Below are 26,557 nucleotides of genomic sequence, written 5' to 3' on the forward strand. Positions count from 1 at the left end.
TCCTTTAGCGTCCTCCTCCTCCCTCCGCCACCGTTACAAACTAGGGTGCAAACCCTACTGGTTTAATTTTTTCTGGCCTCTGTGCTTCAGTGGCTGCAACCAAAAAAACTGGGCAAACAATGTCTACAAGGTCAACGTATGGCAAAAAATGACTATTTTCAGCATTTATATGGCATATTTTTTCTGGCAACTGTGCTTCAGTGGCTGCGTCCAAAAAAATGCATATTTTCTGCATTTATATGGCATAATTTTTCTGGCCTCTGTGCTTCAGTGGCTGCAACCAAAAAAATGCATATTTTCAGCATTTATATGGCATAATTTTTCTGGCAACTGTGCTTCAGTGGCTGCGACCAAAAAAATGCATATTTTCAGCATTTATATGGCATAATTTTTCTGGCCTCTGTGCTTCAGTGGCTGCAACCAAAAAAAATTTATATTTTCAGCATTTATATGGCATAATTTTTCTGGCAACTGTGCTTCAGTGGCTGCGACCAAAAAAATGCATATTTTCTGCATTTATATGGCATAATTTTTCTGGTCTCTGTGCTTCAGTGGCTGCAACCAAAAAAATTTATATTTTCAGCATTTATATGGCATAATTTTTCTGGCCTCTGTGCTTCAGTGGCTGCAACCAAAAAAATGCATATTTTCAGCATTTATATGGCATAATTTTTCTGGCAACTGTGCTTCAGTGGCTGCGACCAAAAAATGACTATTTTCAGCATTTATATGGCATATTTTTTCTGGCCTCTGTGCTTCAGTGGCTGCGGCCAAAAAAACTGGGCAAACAATGCCTACAAGGTCAACGACGTTGACCTTGTAGGCATTGTTTGCCCAGTTTTTTTGGCCGCAGCCACTGAAGCACAGAGGCCAGAAAAAATATGCCATATAAATGCTGAAAATAGTCATTTTTTGCCATACGTTGACTCAACGTATATGGCAAAAAATTACTATTTTCAGCATTTATATGGCATATTTTTTCTGGCAACTGTGCTTCAGTGGCTGCGACCAAAAAAAACTGGGCAAACAATGCCTACAAGGTCAACGTATGGCAAAAAATTACTATTTTCAGCATTTATATGGCATATTTTTTCTGGCAACTGTGCTTCAGTGGCTGCAACCAAAAAAACTGGGCAAACAATGTCTACAAGGTCAACGTATGGCGAAAAATTACTATTTTCAGCATTTATATGGCATATTTTTTATGGCAACTGTGCTTCAGTGGCTGCGTCCAAAAAAACTGGGCAAACAATGCCTACAAGGTCAACGTATGGCAGTTGTTTAAAGAGAACAGTAGATTACTAGCCAGCAAAGCTACCTAAGCTAAAATGTCCCTCAAATCCCTGCAGACTTCTGTCCCTCCAATACAGAGCAGTATCAAGCAGATTACTAGCCAGCAAACTTACTATCATCTGTCCCTGAAATCACTAACAGCTCTCCCCCTACACTATCTCTTCCAAGCACACACAGGCAGATTTTTCAGATACATTTTTGCCCTTGATCCCCCTCTGGCATGCCACTGTCCAGGTCGTTGCACCCTTTAAACAACTTTAAAATCATTTTTCTGGCCAGAAATGTCTTTTCTAGATGTTAAAGTTCGCCTTCCCATTGAAGTCTATGGGGTTCGCGAACCGTTCGCGAACCGCTCGCATTTTTGCGCAAGTTCGCGAATATGTTCGCGAACTTTTTTTCCGACGTTCGCTACATCCCTGTTACTTAAACATGTAAATTGGGGCTTTAAGTTTTAGCTGAAAACAGAACAGAAATGTTTGTAATTAAAAATTATAATAAAGCTCTACTTCTGTATTAGATAATATATTCCCTTAGGAAAAAAACTTAAAAGCATTAAGCACAACCCTATATAACTTAATTCACACATACAGAAATTAATAGAGATTAAGAGCAAATCTGATCCCAGATTTTTTAAATATATTAACTGTAAAAAAGATGCTGATTTGAGTGTGGCTTCATAAAGGGTTGAATATACTTTGGTTACAAAGTTATTTGTAATCGATTCTCATTGTATATTATAGAGGAGTCCGAGTTACAGGAGCCACCTTGTTAACAGAAACATGGCTTAGCTTGGACAAGTTATTAGTATCTGACACAGGATATGGTACTTAAATGTTTAAGCACAATTAGGGTGAACAAGGGGCTACAGCTTGATGATATACATCCTCATATACTTAAGAGAGCTTAGTTCTGTTTAGCCAGCTCCCTATTATGCAGTTTTCCTCAGATCTTTCATCTGGTATTTATGCATTGGAGAGTAGCTGATATAGTTACATAGTTAAATTGGGTTGAAAAAAGACAAAGTCCATCAAGTTCAACCCCTCCAAATGAAAACCCAGCATCCATACACACACCCCTCCCTACTTTTACATAAATTCTATATATCAATAGCTATACTAACTATAGAGCTTAGTATCACAATAGCCTTTGATATTATGTGTGTCCCAAAAATCATCCAAGGCATTAACTGAATCAGCCATCACAACATCACCCGGCAGTGCATTCCACAACCTCACTGTCCTGATTGTGAAGAACACCCTACATTGCTTCAAATGAAAGTTCTTTTCTTCTAGTCTAAAGGGGTGGCCTCTGGTATGGTAATCCACTTTATGGGTAAAAAGATCCCCTGCTATTTGTCTATAATGTCCTCTAATGTACTTGTAAAGTGCAATCATGTCCCCTCGCAAGCGTCTTTTTTCCCAGAGAAAACAACCCCAACCATGACAGTCTAACCTCATAATTTAAGTCTTCCATCCTCTAACCATTAATAAACAAGTTGAAAAGCAAGGGACCTAGTACAGAGCCCTGCGGTACTCCACTAACAACACTGGTCCAATTAGAAAATGTTCCATTTACCACCACTCTTTGTAGTCTATCTTTTAGCTAGTTCTCTATCCAGGTACAAATACTATGTTCCAGGCCAACATTCCTTAATTTAACCAGTAACCTTTTGTGTGGCACTGTATCAAATGCTTTAGCAAAGTCTAAGTAAATCACATCCACTGCCATCCCAGAATCGAGGTCTCATAAAAAGAAATTAAGTTAATCTGGCAAGATCACCCATAAAACCATGCTGGAACAAACTCATAGTATTATGATTTGCTATGAAGTCCAGTATGTTATCCTTTATTAACCCTTCAAAAAAGCTTTCCTACCACTGACGTCAGACTAACTGGCCTATAGTTTTGAGGCTGAGAACTGGATCCTTTTTTGAATAGAGACACCGCATTAGCAATTTGCCAGTCTTTCGGCACTATGCCAGATCTCAATGAATCCTGAAAAATTAAGTAAAGAGGTTTGGCAATCACAGAGTTAAGCTCGCTAAGTACCCTGGGATGAATACCATCTGGCCCCGGACCTTTGTTAATCTTAACATGTTCTAGTCTCTTTTGAATTTCCTCATGTGTGAACCATGCATCATTAGTTGTATTACTAGATTTGGGACTATTAAGAAGGAAACCTTCACTTACTGGTTCCTCATTTATGTAGACAGATGAATAATATGAGTTCAGAATCTGCGCTTTTATTTTGTTTTCATCAACCAGCTGACCCCCCTGATGTAATACTAATATTTAAAATTGGATTATGTTTTCAGCCTGGCAATGTAATGTAAATCTGTAAATTTTATGTGTGGTGGGCAAGTTATTTGAAAGTTTGTTAAAGGGAAGCTAAAGTCTAAAATAGAACAATGCTAGAAATACTGTATTTTGTATACTAAACATAAACATGAACTTACTGCACCAGAAGCCTAATTAAACAAATGATTTATGCTTTAAAAAGTTGGCCACAGAGGGTCAACATCTTGTTACTTTGTTAAACATCTTTGCAAAACCAAGACCATGCAAATGCTCAGTGTGGTCAGGGCTGCAACTTATGGATCATCATAAATTATAAAAACAGCACAAGTGAAATAATATCTGCCATAGAAGCAGATACAGCAAGACTGATCAATAATTAGAATATGCAGAATGCACTGGTTCTGTGTTGTCATGTAATCTAATGTGGAATTTATAGTTTTTGAATTGTTTAATACAAACTTTCTCCAACTCTCCAGAACCAGTGGCTGCAGCAAATAGAATACCAGCTTATCTATTTAAATCTGGCACCATTATCTTTGTCCCTGTAGCTGGAAAAATTAAAGGACAAGGAAAGTCTAAAATAGAAAAAGGCTAGAAATGCTGTATTTTGTATACTAAACATAAGCATGAACTTACTGCACCACAAAGCCTAATCAAACAAATGATTTATGCTTTCAAAGTTGGCCACAGGGGGCTGTTATCTTGTAACTTTGTTAAACATATTTCCTGAACCTGACCCTGCACATGCTCAGTGTGGTCTGGGCTGCTTAGGGATCGTCATAAACAAAGCTGCTTGAATTCTGCATGGCTGGTAAGTAAGGTGGGGGCTCCCCCTGCTGTTCATAAGTATGATTGTTTCCCTGCTCAGCAGTTAGGGACCATCTGGCAATTCCTATCCACAGCAGTAAATGAAGGGAGAATTTCACTGCATACAGTCAGGTTTCTTATAAAAACGGTAGACATTTTGTAATTAAAATATATTGGAGATAGGTTTCTTTTTCATTAAAGAAAGTAAAAATGGGATTATTTTTTTTGCCTTTCCTTGTCCTTTAAACAGGATGTAAAGGCAAAAATAAAATACCACTTTTACTTTATTAACTGAAAAATAAACCTATCACCAATATACTTCAATTAAAAAAAATATGTACAGTTTTTATAAGAAACCTGACAGTATGCAGTGAAATTCCTCCTTCATTTACTTGCTCTGACAGCTGCAGTAATGAATCTCTACATGGTCACCGGCTGTTCTACTGGGAAACAAACAAAGCTGCTTGAGTTCTGGGAAGTCGTCCCCCCTGCCATTTGAATGTATGATTGTTTTCCTGTAGAGCAGTTAGTGACCATCTGAAGTTTCCTATCCTCAGCAGTCGGAGCAAGTACATGAAGGGAGAATCTCACAGCATACAGTCAGATTTCTAATAAAAAGTAGACTTTTTTTAATAAAAAGTATATTGGAGATAGGTTTCTTTTTCATTAAAGAAAGTACAAATGGGATTTTATTTTTTTGTCTTTACATCCCCTTTAATGGATCATATTCAAGTTTATGTGATGGATAATGGCATTAGTACTAAGTAGTAGAAGTAGTAACATTTGTTTGACATGCTCTGTACCTCATGGCTTTATGAGGTACTGATCTTATCAAATAAATGTACTTGCTTTTTATGAAGTTTGAAAAAATGCATAAATGTTAGCCTTGTAAATGAAGATCTATGGGTAATGATGTTTGTGCTATTTGTATTGGGCCTACTTTTATTCAATATGTGAAAGGCAATGTAAGCAAAGTATCATAGCAGGTGAGGACATCCATCATGTTCAGCCTTTTTGCCTCTCCAGTTTGCCTTAAAGGGCAATCAGACCAATCCCTGGATGACCTTTGTTAACAACTGCCTCAAAGTAAGAATTCGACAACCTCACGCCTCTCCCTGTAAAAAGCCCCTTTCACATCTTAGGATATAAACTCTATTCTTCTTATCTAAATAAATACATGTATCTGCTGAAAAAAAATCTACTGTTGAATAAAATAAGAGTTTCTTCTATGGTCCCCATAGTTCCCCTTCCACCTACCATCTCTTATCCAGAGTAAATAATTCCAGCTAGACTCTGGGGTGGAAGTGGATGTTGTACTTTGCTAAAGTATTTGACACAGTTGTGGATAACAAGCAGTGTAACTCTAGGCTGTGTCATTCAGGGGCTAGAGCAAATGAAGGACTGTCTTGCATAAAAAAGGGTATTAACTCAAGGGATAAAGATATAATTTTGCCTATTTGTAGGTCCCTGGTAAGGCCTTACCTTGAGTATGCAGTGCAGTTTTGGGCTTCACTTCTTTAGGAGGATATTGAGCTGGAGAGAACGCAGAGACGTGCAACTGGTAAATAGGATGGAAGATTTAAACTATTGGGGTTGATTGGGATTGGGAATGTTTTCTCTGGAGAAAGGGTGCTTGCAAGGAAACATGATTACTTCTTACTAGAACATTAGACAGTGGCGTAACTACCGGAGGAACAGGGGGTGCGATTGGGCCAGGGCCCTGCACCCCTCAGGGCCCCCGGCAGCTCGTGCGCCACTGACTCTGGCGATAGAAAATGGCGTATGAAGGGGCCAGGCCATAGAGGACATTACAGACACATAGCGGAGGCTATTTTTTCCCCCATAGAAAAGAACAAGCCATGGGCCACCCTTTTAGAATTGAGAAACTGAACTTTGATTTGAAGCAGTGTTGCAGGTTCTTCATGGCAAAGACAATGTTGAGGAATGCCCTGTAGGGGTGATGTTGTGATGGCAGATTCTATTAATGCATAGAACAAACATAATACCCAAAGCTATTGTGATCTTAACGGGGTTATTCACCTTCCAAACACTTTTTGCAGTTCAGTTGTTTTCAGATTGATCCCCAGAAATAAAGACTTTTTTACCAATTGCTTTCCATTATTTATTTTTTACTATTTTCCCAAAATGTAAGTTTAAAGTTGAATGTTCCTGTCTCTGGTCAGTCTGGCAGCTCAGTAATTCAGGTGCAAACACTAAACAATTTTGCAACATTTAGTTTATACATTTCTCAGCATCATCCCTGAGTGTTAGCAACTATTGCAGTAGTGCCCATACTTTACTAATGCGAGGTCTACTTCTAGTGATGTTGTCCCAGTAGGATCTACATCCATAAAACTAGTGTTAGTATTCTGTTCCATGGAAAATATTATTTAAATATTGATTGATAAAGAAATGTATATTGCTATGTTTAACAAACAACTATTTCTTGTGTAACCTTAACATAATACATATCTGAATAAAAAGCTTGAAACAGGAGGGTGATTTAAATAAGCGGTTTGTTGACAGTGTCTTGAGATTTACTGATCACCAGCTAAAGGTCTACCTTTTGGGCACCCCTGAACTATTGTATCAATTCTAACAGCTGCCTGTAATGAAACTCAAGAGATTCTGCTCAGCAGGGACAAAGATAAGAAATGTATCAACTAAATGTATCAATTTAGAACAGTTTACAGGGCCTCTCCTCATGTGAATCTGTATCCCTTTTAATTAGTGATAATAGTTTTTATTAATTTCATTAATTTTTATGAGACACAGGGGCTCATTTATAAACAGTGGGCAAATTTGCACCTGGGCAGTAACCCATAGCAACCAGTGATTAGCTTTTTTCAGCCAGCTGCAGGTTGAGCACTGAAAGCAATCATCTGATTGGTTGCCATGGGTTACTGCCCAGGAGCAAATTTGCCCACTGTTTATAAATGAGCCCCACTGTCTCAAAATTTGGCCCCTGGCAAAATCACATCCACTGTCTGCTCCTACTTAATTCATAAAAAGCAATTCAATTTGTTCAATATGATCTGTCCTTCATAAGGCCATGCTGATTACTACTTATAATACCATTCCAGAATATAGCAGCATGTGTACTAAAGTGTGAAATGTCAGATTTGACAAACATTTACCAAAACTGAAACCTTGCAGCTGAAGCAGAATTTCAGAATATATATATATATATATATATATATATATATATATATATATATATATATATATATATATATATATATATATATATATATAAACACAAAATAGGTCACACCTTCAAAAAAGCAGAAAACCAGGTGCTGCTGCCCTGTCAATTATTCAGATACACATTGAAAATTAGCAGCGCACAATGGAATTTTTTTAAAGGATTAATTTTTTAATCAAATATCAAAATGTATCGACCTTTCGGTCCGAGTCTTGGACCGTTCTCAAGATACAACACATAGTTAAGAACAAGATTTTATACTCTCCCCTATCACAAAACAGAAAGTGAAATCACCAACACACATCCCCCATAGGCACCTGTAGGGTTAAAGGCTGTTACAATACAAAATGCTATTCATCCCTAATTAACTTGCAACAAAGTTGCACATTTATGTCGAGAATTGTCAATGTTATAAAAACTTAGTTACACATTGTTATCAATTAATGTCTAAGGAAATAGCTCCAAATAAGGTATTGTATAACAGTCTTAATATCCTATAAAAAACAAAACAAACCTAAACAAATAAAAAAAAAAAAAAATGCAGAGACTGGCATAAGCATCTTCAAAGTTAACATCATCTTTGATTAAGAAAGCAAGTTAGAGACAACTGTTCATTGAGACCATTAGGGGCCATTGTATTAAGTTTTTTTATCCAAAAGCATTCTCTCTGGAGAAGCATTTTTGTTCTGTCACCCCCTCTCCGAGGAGGTGGTATATGGTCTATAGCAATGTACTTGAATGTGGGTAAGTGATGTCCCTTATCTAGAAAATGTTTGGCTACTGGTTTCGTTGTATGGTTGTCCCTGAATGCTGTACTAATAGCCGAGCGATGGGCATCCATCCAGAGCCGCAGAGTAAGGTCTGTCTTCCCCACATATGAAAGACCACATGGGTGATTAAATAAATAACATAAGTGGTGGTACATGTAATATGGGAACTGATGGCAAATCGTCTCCCAGTGTGAGGATGTGTAAAATTCTTACCAGGGTTTATGTATCGGCATGATGTACAAGTGGGACATCTAAAAACATCCCATCTTTCGGTTGGCCAACCAACCTGTCTGAACACGTTGATAATTCCGAATAGGATTTGTCTTCTTTAGGAGGTTATGCAAAATAACACCTCTCTTGTAGGCCATCATAGGAGGACTATTTAACACAGTTTTTAATCCATTATCAGCCTGTTAAATATTCAAATTTTTATACATCACTTTTTTAATCTGTCCGGAGACCCCGGAATATTGGGAAGAAAAAACTAGCCGGTTAAGGGATCGATCACTCTTTTCTCTATCCATTACCCTCATTTTCGCCTTATAGAGGGCTTGTTTAAGCAACCTCCTTGGATAGCCCCTGACACGAAATCTATGTTCCATCTCCTTAAGCTGTATGGCTCAAGTGTCCTCAGAAGAATTGTTCCGTAGAACCCTGCAAAATTGAGAAATTGGAAGAGAAATTTTCATATTTTCTGGGTGCTGGCTATTAAACTGTAACAAAGTATTACGGTCTGTGTTTTTTCTATACAAGGAATAGTCTAATCTATTGCCTTTACGACTAATTTCAACATGCTATCAGTGCTGGTGACAGCCGTAAATTTCACAGGATCCCTTAGATCATTTAACTGGGTAACCATGGACATGAAGGATACTTCACTGCCCCTCCACACTATCAGTATATAGTCTATATAGCGCCTAAAAAATAAAAGATTTTTACCAAATATCGGCATGATGTTATTTTGCTCAAAATGATGCATAAATAGATTGGCATATGCAGGTGCCATGGCCGCTCCCATTGCCGTGCCTAACACCTGCACATGGTAGTCATATTCAAATCTAAAATAATTCATAGTAAGACACATATATAAGAGATGTATGACACATTTGATATTGGGGCCAGAGTAAAGATCATATTGTATAATAGATCGACGAACGGATTCAACCCCCAAATCATGTGGAATGCACGTATATAAATTAACCACAGCCCTGTGTAAAGCCTATTCTTAAAAAGGCCACGCTTGACCCAGCCTGTCTATCAAATTACCGTCCTGTCTCCCTTCTACCACTTGCCTCTTATCTCTTAGAGCGTATTGTGTTCTCCCGTATTACTAACTTTCTACACACCCATGATCTGTTGGACCCTCTGCAATCTGGTTTCTGGTCTGGTCACTCTACTTAGACTGCTTTGTGTAGAGTTACAAATGATCTTCAGGTTGCCAAAGCCAAAGGTCACTACTCCATCCTTCTCCTCCTTGACCTATCATCTGCATTTGATACAGTTGATCACTCCCTCCTGATGCAGATTCTCTATTCGCTTGGCATCCGTAACCAGATCTTGGCTCTCTTATTACCTCTCTAACCGATCATTCACTGTCTCCTATGATAACAAAACCTCATCTCCAGTTCCACTTAATGTGGGGGTGCCACAAGGCTCCATACTTGGTCCGCTGTTGTTCTCCCCGTACACTCTGTCTTTGGGAGATCTCATCCATTCATTTGGCTTTAATTATCATCTGTATGCTGATGATACCCAAATATATTTATCCACCCCTTCATTAACAGCTGAAACAGAGGCTCAGATCTCAAATTGGATAAACCAGGGCCACCTCAAACTCAACCTAACAAAAACTGAACTTATCATCTTTCCACCTAAGCCTGGTCCTACTCCCCTATTTACTATCTCTATTGATGGCATGCTCATTAATCCTGTCAACTCAGCACGCTGTCTGGGGGTAATCTTTGACTCCTCTCTCTTCTTCTCTGATCATATTAACACCACTGTCAAAACCTGTCACTTCCTTTCACCTGATACATCCAAGATGCTCATGCATGCTCTCATCCTATCCAGACTAGGTTACTGTAACCTTCTACTAACTGGCCTACCTAACTCCCATCTCTCCCCTCTACAGTCTGTATTAAACACTGCTGCAAGAATTATTCTCCTCTCATCCAAAAGGGTACAGGCCCCTCCGCTGCTGAAGTCCTTATCATGGCTTCCTATAAAACAAAGAATAACTTATAAACTCCTCCTCGTAACCTTCAAAGCCCTTCATTCCTCTGCACCTAACTACATCTCATCTCTTGTCTCTCTATATGTTCCTGCCCAAAACCTCCGCTCCTCTCAGAGCAACCGCTTGGTTGTACCCCCCACTACTACTGCTGTTTCCCGTATCAAACCCTTCTCTCTTGCGACTCCTTATATTTGGAATGCCATTCCTGAATCTCTCAGGAGAGAATCCTCCCTCAAAGTTTTTAAAACAAAACTCAAAGACTACCTCTGGGAGCACCTGGATAACACCTGAACTGGCACTTATAGAACAGTGTAACAAACTGAAACCCACAGCACTTTAATACCCCTCTGAATTGTGTCTGTATGTTACCCTCCCTTTTAGACTGTAAGCCCTACGGGGTAGGGTCCTCTAGCCTTTTGTTTCCTTAACACTGAGCACTTAATCTGTATTGTAATTATATTTTATATTTATGTGAATTGTATTTCTACTAATGCACTTATTGTTACTTTTTATTCCAATGACCGCTTGTTTGTTACTACTAATTTATTGTTTTGCTGTACAGTGCTTTGCCCTCAAGGAGCGCTTTACAAATAAAAATATACATACATACATACATACATACATACTAGCTAGTGTAATTGTCTCATCTGAATTAAACCTAAAGTCATTAATTAAACTGAGTAAGTGTGGAGTATCTCTCAGGTAAGTTGGTGTAGCTTGAACAATTGGTTGCAGTACAGAATCAATAAATAAACCAATCGGATGGAGAAAACTATCCCTGCTGGAAACTATGGGATGTCCAGGTGGTGCAGATGGATTTTTGTGCACCTTCGGCAAAGCATATAAAACCGGGCACTTCGGAAAATCAATGGTTAAAAAAGATCTTAACTCATCAGATATATATCCATTTTCAAATGATAATTTAATGAAATCATCCACCTGTTACTCAGTTTAATTAATGACTTTAGGGTTAATTCAGATGAGACAATTACACTAGCCAGTATAGATGGCTAATTTATATACGTGCATTCCACATGATTTGGGGGTTGAATCTGTTCGTCGATCTTTTATACAATATGATCTTTACTCTGGCCCCAATATCGAATGTGTCATACATCTCTTCTATATGTGTCTTACTATGCATTATTTTAGTTCTGAATATGACTACTATGTGCAGGTGTCAGGCACGGCGATGGGAGCGGCCATGGCACCTGCATATGCCAATCTATTTATGCATCAGTTTGAGCAAAATAACATCATGCCGATATTTGGTAAAAATCTTTTATTCTTTAGACGCTATATAGACGATATACTGCTAGTGTGGAGGGGCAGTAAAGTATCCTTCATATATCCATGGTTGCCCAGTTAAATGATCTAAGGGGTCCTGTGAAATTTACGGCTGTCACCAGCACTGATAGAATACAATGTTTGGATGTTGAAATTAGTCGTAAAGGCAATAGATTCAACAATTCCTTGTATAGAAAAACCACAGACCATAATACTTTGTTACAGTTTAATAGCCAGCACCAGAAAATTTCTCTTCCAATTTCTCAATTTTGTCAGGGGCTATCCAAGGAGGTTGCTTAAACAAGCCCTCTATAAGGCAAAAAGGAGGGTAATGGATAGAGAAAAGAGTGATCGACCCCTTAACCGGCTAGTTTTTTCTTCCCAATATTCCAGGGTCTCCGGACAGATTAAAAAAGTGATGTATAAAAATTGGAATATTTTATAGGCTGATAATGGATTAAAAATGGTGTTAAATAGTCCTCCTATGATGGCCTACAAGAGAGGTGTTAGTTTGCATAACTTCCTAGTGAAGACAGATCCTATTCGGAATTATCAACGTGTTCAGACAGGTTGGTTGGCCAACCGAAAGATGGGATGTTTTTCATGTCCCACTTGTACATCAGGCCGATACATGAACCCTGGTCAGAGTTTTACACATCCTCACACTGGGAGACGATTTTCCATCAGATCCCACATTACATGTACCACCACTTATGTTATTTATTTAATCACCTGCCCATGCGGTCTTTCATATGTCGGGAAGACAGACCTGGATGCACATTGCTCAGCTATTAGTAAAGCATTCAGGGACAACCATACAACGAAACCAGTAGCCAAACATTTTCTAGATAAGGGACATCACTTACCCACATTCAAGTACATTGCTATAGACCATATACCACCTCCTCGGAGAGGGGGTGACAGATCCATAATGGTCTTAATGAACAGACATCAGCTTTTCTCCAGCCTATTGGTGCCATACCAGATGGAAGGAAGTTTGAGAATATAAAAAATCACCAGGCTAAAATTAAACTAAGCTCTTGAAAGTACTTGAGGATGTATACCATTAGGACTGGGCCTGTTTTTGACATTCATTTTGCGTAAATATTACTTAAACAAGTACCATATTCTAACAATTTGTTTTGGCCGAGCTAAATGTACCTTTACAGAGGTGGTCCTGTAATGGAGTGCTCTGCTGTTTATACTGAGGACAAAACACATTTGCTTTTTCAGTCCCTTGTAACCGAAAAAGGTCCACCATAGGGCCTCGAACGGAGTAAGGTTCCAGTACAGGAGAAGTAAGCGCAGGGTTAAATTTGCAATAGTCACTCTAGGAATGAATGGGAGGATTTGTGTAGCTAGTAGAGCAGTCAGAGGCTCCAACAAGGAGGCTAATAAGGGTTAGTACCCTACGGTGTTAGTGATGCTAGTATAGGGAATCAAGCGGTTAGGCTCAGGAATAGATTGATTGTTGTGCCCCTGGAAGTTACTGGGAGTTGATGCCAATCTGACCAGGTGTCAGGTATTCCAACAGAGAAAACTGTGATTTTAGGGTACCCCATTTACCTGTTAAATACTTGTTTGGGATTCATCATTGTTTGTAAAGTTCTTATTGTAGTACTTATAGGTCCTAAAAAAGTGTCTGTCTCACTCATAGGGTGGTTCTTAACATAACACATTTCTTTCTTATTAAGATAATACACTGCAAATAATGATGTAATATCAATTTAAATAAACCAATACAGGATTGGGTTTTCCTACAAACATAAAGAAGATAATATTATGGTCACTATTGCCTAGGTGTTCTACTTTTACATTTGTAATGTGTTATGCTATAATGGCTCTAGTGATCTCTAGCAATGCATATTTTCTATAATTGTGTCCTCGGCAATCTGTGGTCATGCAGCACATTTATAAACTATTTCCATTAAATGTGCTGCCAGTATTATAATATATAATTCATAAGACCTAACCCAACCTTGCAGCTTTTTCTATTTACAACACAAGCTACATTTTTTCCCTTGTTTTATTGCACTGCATTTTTTGTCATTCTGCACACATTTTGGCCACATTTCAGTTTAATAAAAATCAATGCAGCATTTTAATCCAGCTTTATTTTTAGCATCAAAATCACAATGCCACTTCTGGACGAAAAAACACCAAAAGAAATGGATTGCATGAGCAAAAAATTAACAAAAATACAAGTATAACCTGCATCTTATAATTAATGTTAATTATACAGCTTTGTAAATAAACACAACCTCAAGGTATTTTACCTTATAAAACTGGCAATGTACACATGTACAAAGGTAGCCATTAAATACTGGCAGTCAGAACGATCCATGATCCCACCATGTCCTGGAATTGTGTCAGCAAAATCCTTAAACAAATAGAAACACTTGGTTCAATTCTGTCATATATTACGGTTTTGAGTAAAATCACAGGCTAATGCTGTTATGAATAATTGTCACGGTGTTGAATATAAAACTTTGCATCCACTCTGGCAAAACATACTACACATTTTTCTTACTACTTTTGTGTGGAAATGGCATAACTTAGCAGAGTCAATAATGGCATTACCATTCAATTCACTGGACACAAGGCAGTTCCATGTGAAAACATCCAGCAGGAGAATCTTGTAATTACTGGCAGGGTCAGACTAGTGTTAATGCCAGGGTTTCCTTGCATCCATGTATTAAACTGCATGTATCCATAAATGTAGAAAAACACAAATTTATTGCCAGCTCTTGGGTCTAATCCACGCTATGACATTGATCAGCTGCTAGAAACAATATAAAGCCACAGTTTGTATACAAAAAGGAGAAACATCGCCAGTGCATGATTTGCCTTTAAAAATGATTTTTACAAAAAATTAGGTGTTAGTACCACACTTTGGCCAAAATATTTAATATTTTAATTATTTTTACCGGCTACTACATACCTTAATTTTAAAGGCTCTCTTGAAACCGCTAGCAAAAAAGCCACCAAATGGCCCAATTAAAGATGCAAAGGTAGACAAAGCAATGCTGTGAATTTGGAATGGGTACATGCTAACCGTTCCCTAAAAAGAAAAAAAAGAAAAAGGTTTGTTAGCACTCACATGGCCTCCAATTTTACCATTATCTAACACAAATTTCGAATCTAAGGGGACTAGCAAAGATAGATTATAAAACAACTAAACATAATGATAGCAAAACAGAGAATTATCCCCATCAATGCATAGACATACTACACATATTCACTTATTCATCTCAAGACGAACAACCAGATCCCACTCATTCTTGGACATAAATCGAACCTATTTATGGAGTATACTAGAAATACTTAACACACAATGCAATAACAGAAAATGAGCAATGTATTTGTATTTTCTATTTCTTCCTAGAGCCTTATCACTGTAATGAAGAATGCTTACCCTTCCCAACAGTGGCTGCAGGTAGGCAGGGACACTATAATAATGAAGTCTGAAAATCTCTGAAGGTTTGCATTTTGTGGAGAAGCTATTAGTTTCACTGCTGTATTCCACAGGACAAACAAAGTACTGAAACTGTGCGAAGATATAGGCAAACTGAAAAGTATAAAAATTGGATTTATTTTTTGGATATTACATGTTTATGGTGACAACACAGAGGGAAGTCTGGCAGGTTAATTAGCTAACATAGTAACATTTACATAGTAACAGTGTAAGTTAGGTTGAAAAAAAGACACATCCAACAAGTTCAACCTTTAAACTTTTTTAACCTGCCTAACTGCCAGTTGATCCAGAGGAAGGCAAAAAAAACATCTGAAGCCTCTCCAATTTGCCTCAGAAGGGGAAAAATTCCTTCCTGGCTCCAAAATGGCTGACTAGTTCCTGGATCAACTTGTACTTATTCCCTCACTTGCTAAAAATCCATCAAACCCCTTCTTAAAGCTATCTAATGTATCAGCCAGTACAACTGATTCAGGGAGAGAATTCCACATCTTCACAGCTCTCATTGTAAAAACCCCTTCAGAATATTTAGGAGGAACCTCTTCTTCAATGGAATGGATGACCTTGTGGTAAATAAAGCATTAGAGAGATTATTATATGATCCCCTTGTATATTTATACATAGTTATCATATCACCCCTTAAAAGCCTCTTGCGTGAACATCCCCAATTTGGCCAGTCTTTCTTCATAGCTAAGATTTTCCATACCTTTTACCAGCTTGGTGCAGTGAGAACAACCTGTCACTGAATGTGGATAAAACGAAAGAGATGATCGTCAACTTCAGGAGAACTCTCCCTGTTCACACACCACTCAACATCAACGGCTCCAAAGTAGAGACAGTAAAGAACACCAAATTCATGGGAGTTCACATCTCTGATGACCTCACCTGGACCACCAACACTGCCTCCATTACCAAAAAGGCTCAGCAGCATCTTCACTTCCTAAGACGACTGAAATGGGCCAGCCTTCTGCCTCCCACCCTCACAGTGTTCTACAGGGGCACAATAGAGAGCGTCCTGACTAGCTGCATCTCCATCTGGTACAGTAGTGCCAGCTCTGCAGACCGGAAAAGTCTAGAGCGGACTGTCAGAGCAGCTGGCAACATCATTGGAGTGGCTCTTCCATCACTGCAGGACATCTTCCACAAGCGCTGTGTAAGAAAGGCCTCCTGCATTGCACTGGACTCCACACATCCCTCACATGGACTGTTTATGCTGCTCCCATCCTGCAGACGCTTTCGCAGTATTAAAGCCCGAACAACCAGGCGGCGTGAAAGCTTTTTTCCACAAGTGATCAGACTCCTCAACTCACTGCCTGCCCTCCCACTACATTCCAGACACACCTGAACTGTGAACTTAACTTTGTGAACCGTTAATTTATTTGCACAATTCTAAAGGTTTACAATGTATATATCCAATTTCTGCCAATATATTGCACATTTCATGTTTACATATTTATTGTGTATTTTTAAGTGCCTTTTTGTGATATGTACTAGCTGGAGCCATGTCGTCTCGTCTCACTGTATATTTGTATACTGCTGAGATGACAATAAAGTTTACTTTGACTTGACTTTTTAGTTGCCCTTCTCTGTACCCTCTCTAATACAATAATGTCCTGTTCAAGTGATGGAGACCAAAACTGTGCGGCATATTCTAGATGGGGCCTTACCAGTGCTCTATAAAGTGGAAGAATGTGGGCAGTGGGGATAATTGACAAATATTTAACAGTAATAATTTATGGGATGTTTTGTCGCCAATGAGAAATCAACTCTCTTTCTGTAATTTGGATCTTCATACCTTAAAGAGATAATGTCATGGGAAAAAAATGTTTTTCAAAATGTATCGGTTAATATTGCTGCTCCAGCAGAATTCTGCACTGAAATCCATTTCTCAAAAGAGCAAACAGATTTTTTTATATTTATATATATCAGTCACTCTTTACTGCAAGTTGGAGGGATATCACCCCCCCCAGCAGCCTAACAAAAGAACAATGGGAAGGTAACTAGATAGCAGCTCCCTAACACAAGATAACAGCTGCCTGGTAGATCTATGAAGAACACTCCATAGTAAAATCCAGGTCCCACTTCGACATGTTCAGTAACATTGAGTAGGAGAAACAACAGCCTGCCATAAAGCAGTTCCATCCTAAGGTGCTGGTTCTTTCTGAAAGCACATGACCAGTCAAAATTACCGAACATGGCTGCCTATACACCAATATTACAACTAAAAAAAATACACTTGCTGGTTCAGGAATGACATTTTATATTGTAGACTGAATTATTTGTAGTGTAAACAGTGTAATTTATAAATAAAAATAACATCATTAATTAATTTAATAATTTAAACAGTAATAAAAGCAAATAGCATTGTTTTGCGTTCTTCTCGAATCGTGAAGAAACCTAAAACTCGATTTTTGATAAATCAGCCCCTTAATGGGAAGAACATAAGTCAACGTAGGGACCCTGAGGGTTAATTCCCCTCCGGTCGGAGCCTCATGGTGCAGAAACCCTGTTTGTGACTAACTACAGGGTTTCCTAAGGGGCAGAGCCCTTGTGTTGGTGCAGCATGGCTGATCCCAAAAGGTGTCGCTGCTGCACCCTATAAAAGGAGATTTGCAATGTGCTCACAGCCATTACTGCTGGAGGATTTCTGCTGATTGTACTTCACTAAAGTGATTTCAGCTGCCACTATGTAGAGGCAGGAGGCCTCTGAGGCTGGGGTAGGCGACCCCATGCCTGAGAGCTCAATCGGGAGGGTCTGAAGCTCCGGATTTTCCAACCTGAATGTGGAAATGCTTGCGCTATATACAGTGCTGGGAGCTACAGTTCAGCTACGGATTCAGCAACAGTGTGCTCCCACTATAGACAGTGCTGGGAGCTATGTCTGGAGGATCAAGCAAGCTGCATGTGCTTCATGAAATGGATTTATCGCTGTGGATGCTCTGGATGAGCCTACCCATCTGTGTGAATCCCCAGGGTAAAGTGTGCCCAGGGGAGGGTACAAAAAGAGAGGATCCAGGATGGTTTCCGTTTGTGACAGGCTGTTTGTAGATACGTGTCACGAGGGAGCCAGTACCTAACCAGAGGGTAGGGTATTTTGGGCAGGTAGTGCTACCTGGGACATTGATACTCTTTTGGGGAAAAGGGACCGAGACTCTCTGATTCTGCCAAAGGGAGTAATGCGGGACTTTGCCTGGCATGGAGGGCCAGGAAATGGACTGCCACAGGTTCCCAGGGGAGTGGGTCATATTTGTATGATGTAAATCCCGTTTTTACTTACCCTTTAATTTACACTTTCTATATATAAAGTTGTTGTTTTTCTATAAAAGCAAAATGTGTGTTGAATGTTATTCCTAATGGGCCACGTGAATTAAGAAACACCCTATGGCCATTGGCTTGATTTTAAAATTCTTAGACACTTAGGGGCACATTTACTTAGCTCCAGTGAAGGAATAGAAGAAAAAATACTTCGAATTTCGAATGATTTTTTTTGGCTACTTCGACCATCGAATTGGCTACTTCGACCTTCGACTACGACTTCGAATCGAACGTTTCAAACTAAAAATCGTTTGACTATTCGACCATTCGATACTACTGTCTCTTTAAAAAAAAAAAACTTCGACCAAGTACTTCGCCACCTAAAAGCTACCGAACATCAATGTTAGCCTATGGGGAAGCTCTCCATAGGCTTCCTAACAATTTTCTGATCGAAGGAAAATCGTTCGATAGATGGATTAAAATCCTTCGAATCGTTCGATTCGAAGGATTTAATCGTTGGATCGAACGATTTTTCTTTCGATCGTAGGAAATGCGGTAAATCCTTCGGCTTCGATACTTCGACCCTAAGTAAATGTGCCCCTTAAAGTAAATTTAAAAGTGAACTACCTTTAAGTATGATATACAATTATTTTACAGTTTTTGAATCTCTGGGCTCGTATCATACTAAAATTAATGTAGAGGTGATCTGACAACATAGCTCATAGTACTAATTGTTCTAGGGACTGGTCTGGTCCATTTTGGAGTCAGGAAGGAATTTTTTACCCACTCTGAGGCAAATTGGAGAGGCTTCAAATGGGTTTTTTTTTTTCTTCCTCTGGATCAACTAGCAGTTAGGCAGGTTAAAATAGGGTTAAAAGGTTGAACTTGATGGATGTTTGTGCTTATAACATAGTAAGTTAGTTTGAAAAAAAACAAAGAAAAAAACACTAACTTACTAAAAATCCAAATATCACTGTCATGAAGAATCCACCAATGAAACCTTCCCAGGTCTTTTTGGGTGACAGCTGCTTAAAGAATAATTAAAGTTACAAAACAAAATACAGTGATCCAGAATAAGAAATGTACTATAACCTAAACTTTGTTCCAATAGCAAGAATTATCACAATTAAAGTTAACTCTCATTTGAATTCCTAGTAACTTGCAATTTTTCATCTTAAGAAATTGCTATTATGTGAATAACCAAAAGTTTATGTTAAGCTGTTCAAACAGTACATGAAATAAAGGCTAACTGAGGGTTTTTAGGGCATTTTGTCCATATGTATTATGGTTACTAATAAAACACAGTGAGATCTATAAGCCATTGTCCAATAACTGCTAAACAAATAATATGTGCCTATATAAACAGCCTTCATACTCTATATATATGTTTTTTAACATTTCTGGTTTCAGATCCCATTTGTCAGCTAAAATTTGTTGATGGTCCTTAGTTCCAAAATCACAGGTATTTAAATCGTTTGCCATGAAAGTTGTCAAGCTATAGTTTAAGAAAAAGACGCATTCACCCAAATCCCGTATGCTTATCATTGTAAACCCATTTAAAACTTCCTGCTGTCTTTAAAATGTTCTAGTCCCAGAAACAGCAGTAATTGAAACACCTGGAATATTTTTTTGTGCTCTGATTGTATTGAGAACATGGAACAAATCTCATTTGCAGGCAAGCCTGGCGATTTAAGAAATACTGCAATATTGGAACTATAAATTAACTAGAAACATTTTCACTGATGAATATTAACTTTAATTAATGGAGTTAATCACCTTAATTAATGGAGTTCTGCCAAAGAAGAACCCAAAGAGATAAGCCATAATATCATTACAAATGACAATGGAGATCGGAACTATAAACCTAGAAGGAAATGAAAATAAGATCAAAATATCAATAATATCAAGGAACTGAACTGTAATGCATTTAATGGTTTTCTGTCATGGAAAAATATATATATTTTTTTTACAAATCAGTTAATAGTTAATCCTCAACAGGGCCTTGTTGAACCGTTTGAGACTTCGATTTGGTTTGGTTTTGGTCTTGGTTGCAGAGAGGGGTGCTTTGCTCATTTGGTAATGTATATCTTTTTCATCTTTTGTGTGTAATAAAACCTTTGCTTATACGTAGCTACTGTGTTTTGATTATTTGTAAAAACAGGGCTAGACATGATGTTAATCTCCCAGGCATCCTCAGTCATGTGATAAACTTTTTATTGATACACTGCAAGTTGGAGTGATATCACCTCCCTACCTCCTCCCTCCACCCAGCAGCATATCAATAGAACAGTGGAAAGGCAACTAAACTTCCTGACACCTGCATTGCTAAAGATGTCCCGTGCCCCACCTAGTGGTAGATATGAGAAGAACTTTCAGTAGTAAAAATCCAAGTCCTGCTAACCTAGTCACAACTTCCTCAGTAAAGCTGGCCACAGACGCAAAGATCCAATCGTACAAATCAACGTACGATCGAACTTCCCCATCTCCCTACCTGCCACTAACCATTCGGATCTAATAAAGTACAAAAGAACAGATCAGCCAATGTTCTGCCCCTGACTGCAATCGTATGAAAGTTTTGTCCGACCAAAGCTAGTTACAGTCTCCCTCTGAAAATCATACGATCGGCAATACATGCAGAGATATTACCCGCAGCCGACAGAAATCTTATAACCTGTCAGATCAACCAAACGTCCGATCTCCGCCGGACGAAAAATGTCGGGACTCTCCACACACGGCCCGAAAATCATACGAATCCTTGATTCGTACAATCAGATCTTTGCGTCTGTGGCCAGCTTTACATTGAGTAGGAGAAAATGACCAGGCACAATGATCTGAGATGGCTGCCTACACAACAATATTACTAACTAAAACTATCTATTACTAAATAAAAATATGTTTATCGGTTCAGGAATAAAATTGTGAATGGTAAATTACTTGCAAAGTACAAGGCAAAATACAGTAATAAAAACTATACCATATAAATCATGACAGAATCTTTTTAAAGGAATTGTTCAGTGTAAAAATAAAATCTGGGTAAATAGATAGTCTCTGCAAAATAAAACATGTTTCTAATATAGTTAGGGAAAAATGTAATGTGTAAAGGCTGGCGTGAACGGGTCTCATAACATATAACGTAAAAGCCAGAACACTACTTCCTGCTTTGCAGCTCTCTTGGTTTCCATGGATAGGTTACTAGGAAGTAACCAATCAGTGACTTGAGGAGGGGCCACATGGGTTATAACTGTTTGCTTTTGAATCTGAGCTGCATGCTGAGGATCAATTGCAAACTCACTGAACAGTTATGTCCCATGTGGCCCCCCTTCAAGTCGCTGACTAAGTCAGAGTTAGAGAGCTGAAAAGCAAGAAGTAGTGTTATGTTCTGTTATGTTAGACATTTTTTTGCACAGCCTATTTACGCAGTTTTCATTTTTACACTGAACTGTTCCTTTAACATTAAACTTGGTGAAGAAATGGATGTGTACATGAGAACGAAATTTGTGTTACCTGCCCTTTCCTTTGATGTCAGTAGAAATCTCCTGTCCTATAACACATGATTTGTGCTATAACCAGAACATGCAGAAAAAGGTAATATAATGAAATTATATGATTAATATGTTATAGACCTGGAGATTCCCAATAACACAAATGCAAAGGTATTTTCAGGAGATTTCTCTGGTAACACAAATTTCCCACTGGCAGCACCTTCCGTGTCGTAACCCTTAATTGGTGCATCACGAAACCAGCAAGTTGACAGTATTCCTTTAATTATCACCATACTGGTCCTTTAGCACGTCTGTTGTAACACAAATTTATTGTTGGCTGCTAGCCTATCATATACAAAATTTAGCCTCTGTAGCCCATTTTTAATTTCTAGACATTGTCCTTGAGGTTTCATTTGCTTCTATAAAAAGTTCTGCTGATTAAGGTTTGAGATTGAATATTTTTGGATTTTTAGCAGCTTGGAGGTATAATAAATCTCAAAAATGTGAGGTTTTTTTCCCTTGAAAATTTTGAGTTTTCCACTTTAAAAACTCTACCAGATAAATGTTAGGTTAAATAAATGGGTCCCTAAGTGTAGCTTGTAAAAGGCATCACATTTAATATTTCAACAGAACAGACTAACCTTTTTTATGTTTTGACATTTAAATTAATGACATTCTAGGGAAAAAAAAATCAGAGAATGAGCTTTACAGTACAATTTATATTCATCCTTACCAAATCATCCCTTCAAAAAGGTTCTGGATGACTAGATGAGACTGAGTAACAGTGATCAGCAAAGTGACATGAGTCCATCCAAACTGTTAATTGGCAACAACAGAAGAATCAGAGTAATTCACAAAAGAGCATGTGCAGCCCCCATTTATCACCCCAAACACAAAAAAGACTCCCCTCCCAAAGTAACAAAATTTGAGAAAATGTAATGTAATACACACCATGTAAAACTGCAGACGGTAGTGTTTCTTTACTAAACTAAGAACAAATATGCAGAAACCTGTAAAAGAAAAAAAAACACAAGCAAACACCACATGCTATGTTTCACTGGAAAAAGATTTTATAAATATCAATGACTCAATTACAAGATATACTGTTTTACTAAACCAAGCAGTATATTTAGCTTCTTTCATCTTTTTTGTACTTACATTTCTCTACAGCACTTCGATCTGAGGCTCCTTGGTAAATCCAGTAAATGTGGGTACGTACAATTAATTAAACTTACTGTCTGGTCTCTTACTAAATTAGAGTAAAATAATTCTATTTATTGCAGGGGTTTACTCTAGGTACTTCTATTTTCCAAAACATACAGTTAAGTTAACTGACTTCTGATAATGTATGCATGTGTCTTTTATATGAATATGAAAGGAAAATTAAATTGAAAGGACTTTAACCTACAATTGCTTCTATGGCATCATATGGACTTCAAGGAAATGTTTAATAGGGGACTTTAATTCAGTCCTAGACCCCATTGGAAAATGATTCATCACCTCCACACCATTTCATAGCAAATTTTTGCTATGGGTGGATGCTATGGATGGAAAACTCCTGAGATAAAACATGTTATCATACTTCTTGGCAACTGTCACAAAAGCGACTCACTCAACCACACTTAACTCTTGGGTTTGGCTACAAGGGGTTACAATCAGTCTCTCAATCACCTTACACACAGGTTAGACTAACATCAGACACCCCAAAAACACACCAACACCCACAAAGTTCATTCGCTGCCACCATCTATCATTAACAGGCGATAGAAACCTAATGTGACTATTCCCCTGCCCTCTATAACAGGTAATAACTCACACTACACAATACATCAAACACTCTCTCCTATGGTAGTTACTCAGGGTAAGATCCTACAAGTCTAACAAGCACTCCAGCAGCCAAAAGGTTAATCTACATTCAAACACACTTTCCTGCTAGCCGTACTAGTTATCCAACATACAAATAGGCAACTTTCCCTTTCCACACATACGAAGAGTTCATACACGTAGGCACAAGCATTCATATGGGCAATGAGTTCGTTTAGAGCACAAGGACTAACGTATTAAATGATATTTAATATTTAAAAGAAACAGTGCATATGAATATATATAAAAATAGTATTACAAAGATGACACACAGTTGCAAATACAGTAAATAAAATAAAAGGGATTAAAAACACAAAGAAAACCCTTACTTTACCAAGTTTTGAAGTTGTCAGTGTATTTCCTCTGAGGCACGAGTTGGAAGCTGGACATACAATCCACTGAATAAATGGAGCCTCCTTGTATGACAATGTGATATTGGGAATGTCACCTTTTTATTTCCTGCTGGGACACTCCCCTCATTACCTTATGCATGAGGTAGGAGTGCCCAGGAACATGTCATTTACGACCCCCTGTAGGGGGTTTGCTACTCTCAGGCAATATTCCCCAATATCCCTTAATGAAATATGGGTACTTGCCAGTACCCAATACTATAATAAAAACATGGGCAGGCTGTGATCCATATGTGGGCAAGAAGAACAATACCAAACACTAATAGGTTCCCACTTTCCAGTACCCCAGGAACCAGCCCTCCTAACAGGTGGGTATAGGCTAGCCCTGTTTGGTATTGTTAGGAAGCATGTGACCTCCTCATAACCAATATGTAAGTTATGAGGTTGTGAATCCTATGACACAGGAGATATGGATACTTTCCTATAATCCATAATTTTCTACTAGCTATCCCCCCCTGCTGCTCTAGGTCCACAGCTCTGTTCTTTGATCTGCCGATCAAAGAACAGACTGGCCCAGCTTCCTTGCCCAAATGGTGTGGCTCCAGACCGTCTCAGATGACAGATATGGATGTCACCTTTCCACAGCCCCCTGGTGAGATATAAAATTAAGGGTCTCTGTGTGAGCCTGAGACTGAGTAATTAAAGTATTAACTTTTAAAAGGCCAGTGCAAGGTGGCCCTGGCATGACACCTCCCCCCTCAGGAATGGGTACAGAGGATGGCCTATCGGCCTTCCCCTGTGCCCACTAGCTCAGCACAGTCTCCCTGTCTGGAAAGACCATCTGCATTCCCATGCTCACTGCCCTTTTTGTGCTGTATAGTGAAGTCATATTGCTGAAGGATTAAACTCCATCTGAGGAGTTTCCCATTATCCCCAGCTACTTTGTTTAACCAGCTTAGTGGATTGTGGTCTGTGATAACCGTGAAATTGCGCCCATAGAGATAGGGTTGTAATTTCTGCAAGGCCCAAACTACAGCTAAACATTCCTTCTCTACAGTGGCATAGGCCACTTCCCTGGGTAACAGTTTCCTGCTCAGGTATATAACAGGATGTTCTTCCCCTTTACTGTTAACCTGGCTTAGGACAGCTCCCAGGCCATAGTTAGAAGCATCAGTCTGTACCACAAATCTGCGGGTAAAGTCAGGAGCTTGTAGAACAGGGGCACTGGCCAGGCTAGTCTTTAGGGTCTTAAAAGCCTGGTCACAATCGGCTGTCCATTCCACTAGACGGGGTAGCTTCTTTTTGGTCAGGTCCGTTAGGGGTTTGGCCAAGGCGCTGTAATTTGGGACAAATTTCCTATAGTACCCCGCAGTGCCCAGAAAGGACATTACTTGCTTCTTTGTCTTAGGGGTGGGCCAATTTGTAATTGCCTCTACTTTCCCCGGCTCAGGACGAAGTGTACCGCTCCCCACTCTGTGTCCCAAGTACTGCACTTCAGTCATCCCTATTTGGCATTTCTCAGGCTTAATAGTTAAGCCTGCCCCCTGGATCCTGTCTAGCACTTGGGACAGGTGAGCCAGATGCTCCTCCCAAGAGTTGCTAAAGATGGCGATATCATCTAGGTATGCCACCGCAAAGCCTTCTAGTCCACCCAGTAGTTGATTTACCAATCTTTGAAACGTGGCGGGGGCGTTTTTCATGCCAAAGGGCATTGTTTGGAACTCATACAACCCAAAAGGTGTTATAAATGCTGACCTTTCCTGTGCCTCTGGAGACATTGGGATTTGCCAGTATCCCCTACTTAAGTCCATTATTGTAATGTACTGGGCGCCAGCCAACTGATCCAACAATTCATCTATCCTGGGCATAGGATACGCGTCAAAGGTGGTGACTAAATTTAGTTTCCTGTAGTCCACACAAAACCTAGTAGTACCATCCTTCTTTGGAACTAGAACTACAGGGGAAGCCCATGGGCTGTGGGATGGCACAATTACACCAAGCCCTATCATTTCCTCTATTTCCCGCTGCAGGTTCTCCTTTACTTCCAGGGATACCCGGTAGGCCATCTGCCTGATAGGGCGATTATCCCCGGTGTCTACATGGTGTATGGCTAGTGAGGTTCTGCCAGGTTTTCCGGAGAACGTACTAACATAAGAGTTAAGTAACCCCATCACCTGAGTTCTTTGGTTAACGGTGAGCATGCTGCTGACCTGTGACCCTCCTATGCCCTCTGTTCCCTGGGC

General features: G+C 39.0%; 1 protein-coding gene across 5 annotated transcripts in view; it reads right to left on the reverse strand.

Moving 5' to 3' along the window:
* The window catches only part of cds1.L (CDP-diacylglycerol synthase 1 L homeolog), an 88,859-nt gene that overhangs the window by 7,631 nt on the left and 54,671 nt on the right, over window positions 1–26,557 (reverse strand). For 4 of the 5 annotated variants that reach the window (XM_018253445.2, XM_041591333.1, XM_018253455.2 and 1 more), the window contains exons 6-12: window positions 23,053–23,111; window positions 22,835–22,917; window positions 20,396–20,483; window positions 19,576–19,644; window positions 15,308–15,460; window positions 14,834–14,953; window positions 14,169–14,272 (exon numbers count right to left, since the gene is read on the reverse strand). In XM_018253445.2, the coding sequence (XP_018108934.1) occupies window positions 14,169–14,272; window positions 14,834–14,953; window positions 15,308–15,460; window positions 19,576–19,644; window positions 20,396–20,483; window positions 22,835–22,917; window positions 23,053–23,111 (676 nt within the window). Of the gene's footprint in view, window positions 1–14,168; window positions 14,273–14,297; window positions 14,593–14,833; window positions 14,954–15,307; window positions 15,461–19,575; window positions 19,645–20,395; window positions 20,484–22,834; window positions 22,918–23,052; window positions 23,112–26,557 lie in introns of those variants that run through there. The other variant, XM_041591331.1, reaches the window with a different exon arrangement.

Source organism: Xenopus laevis, chromosome 1L, assembly GCF_017654675.1.
Source record: "Xenopus laevis strain J_2021 chromosome 1L, Xenopus_laevis_v10.1, whole genome shotgun sequence".
Classification (NCBI taxonomy): Eukaryota; Metazoa; Chordata; class Amphibia; order Anura; family Pipidae; genus Xenopus; species Xenopus laevis.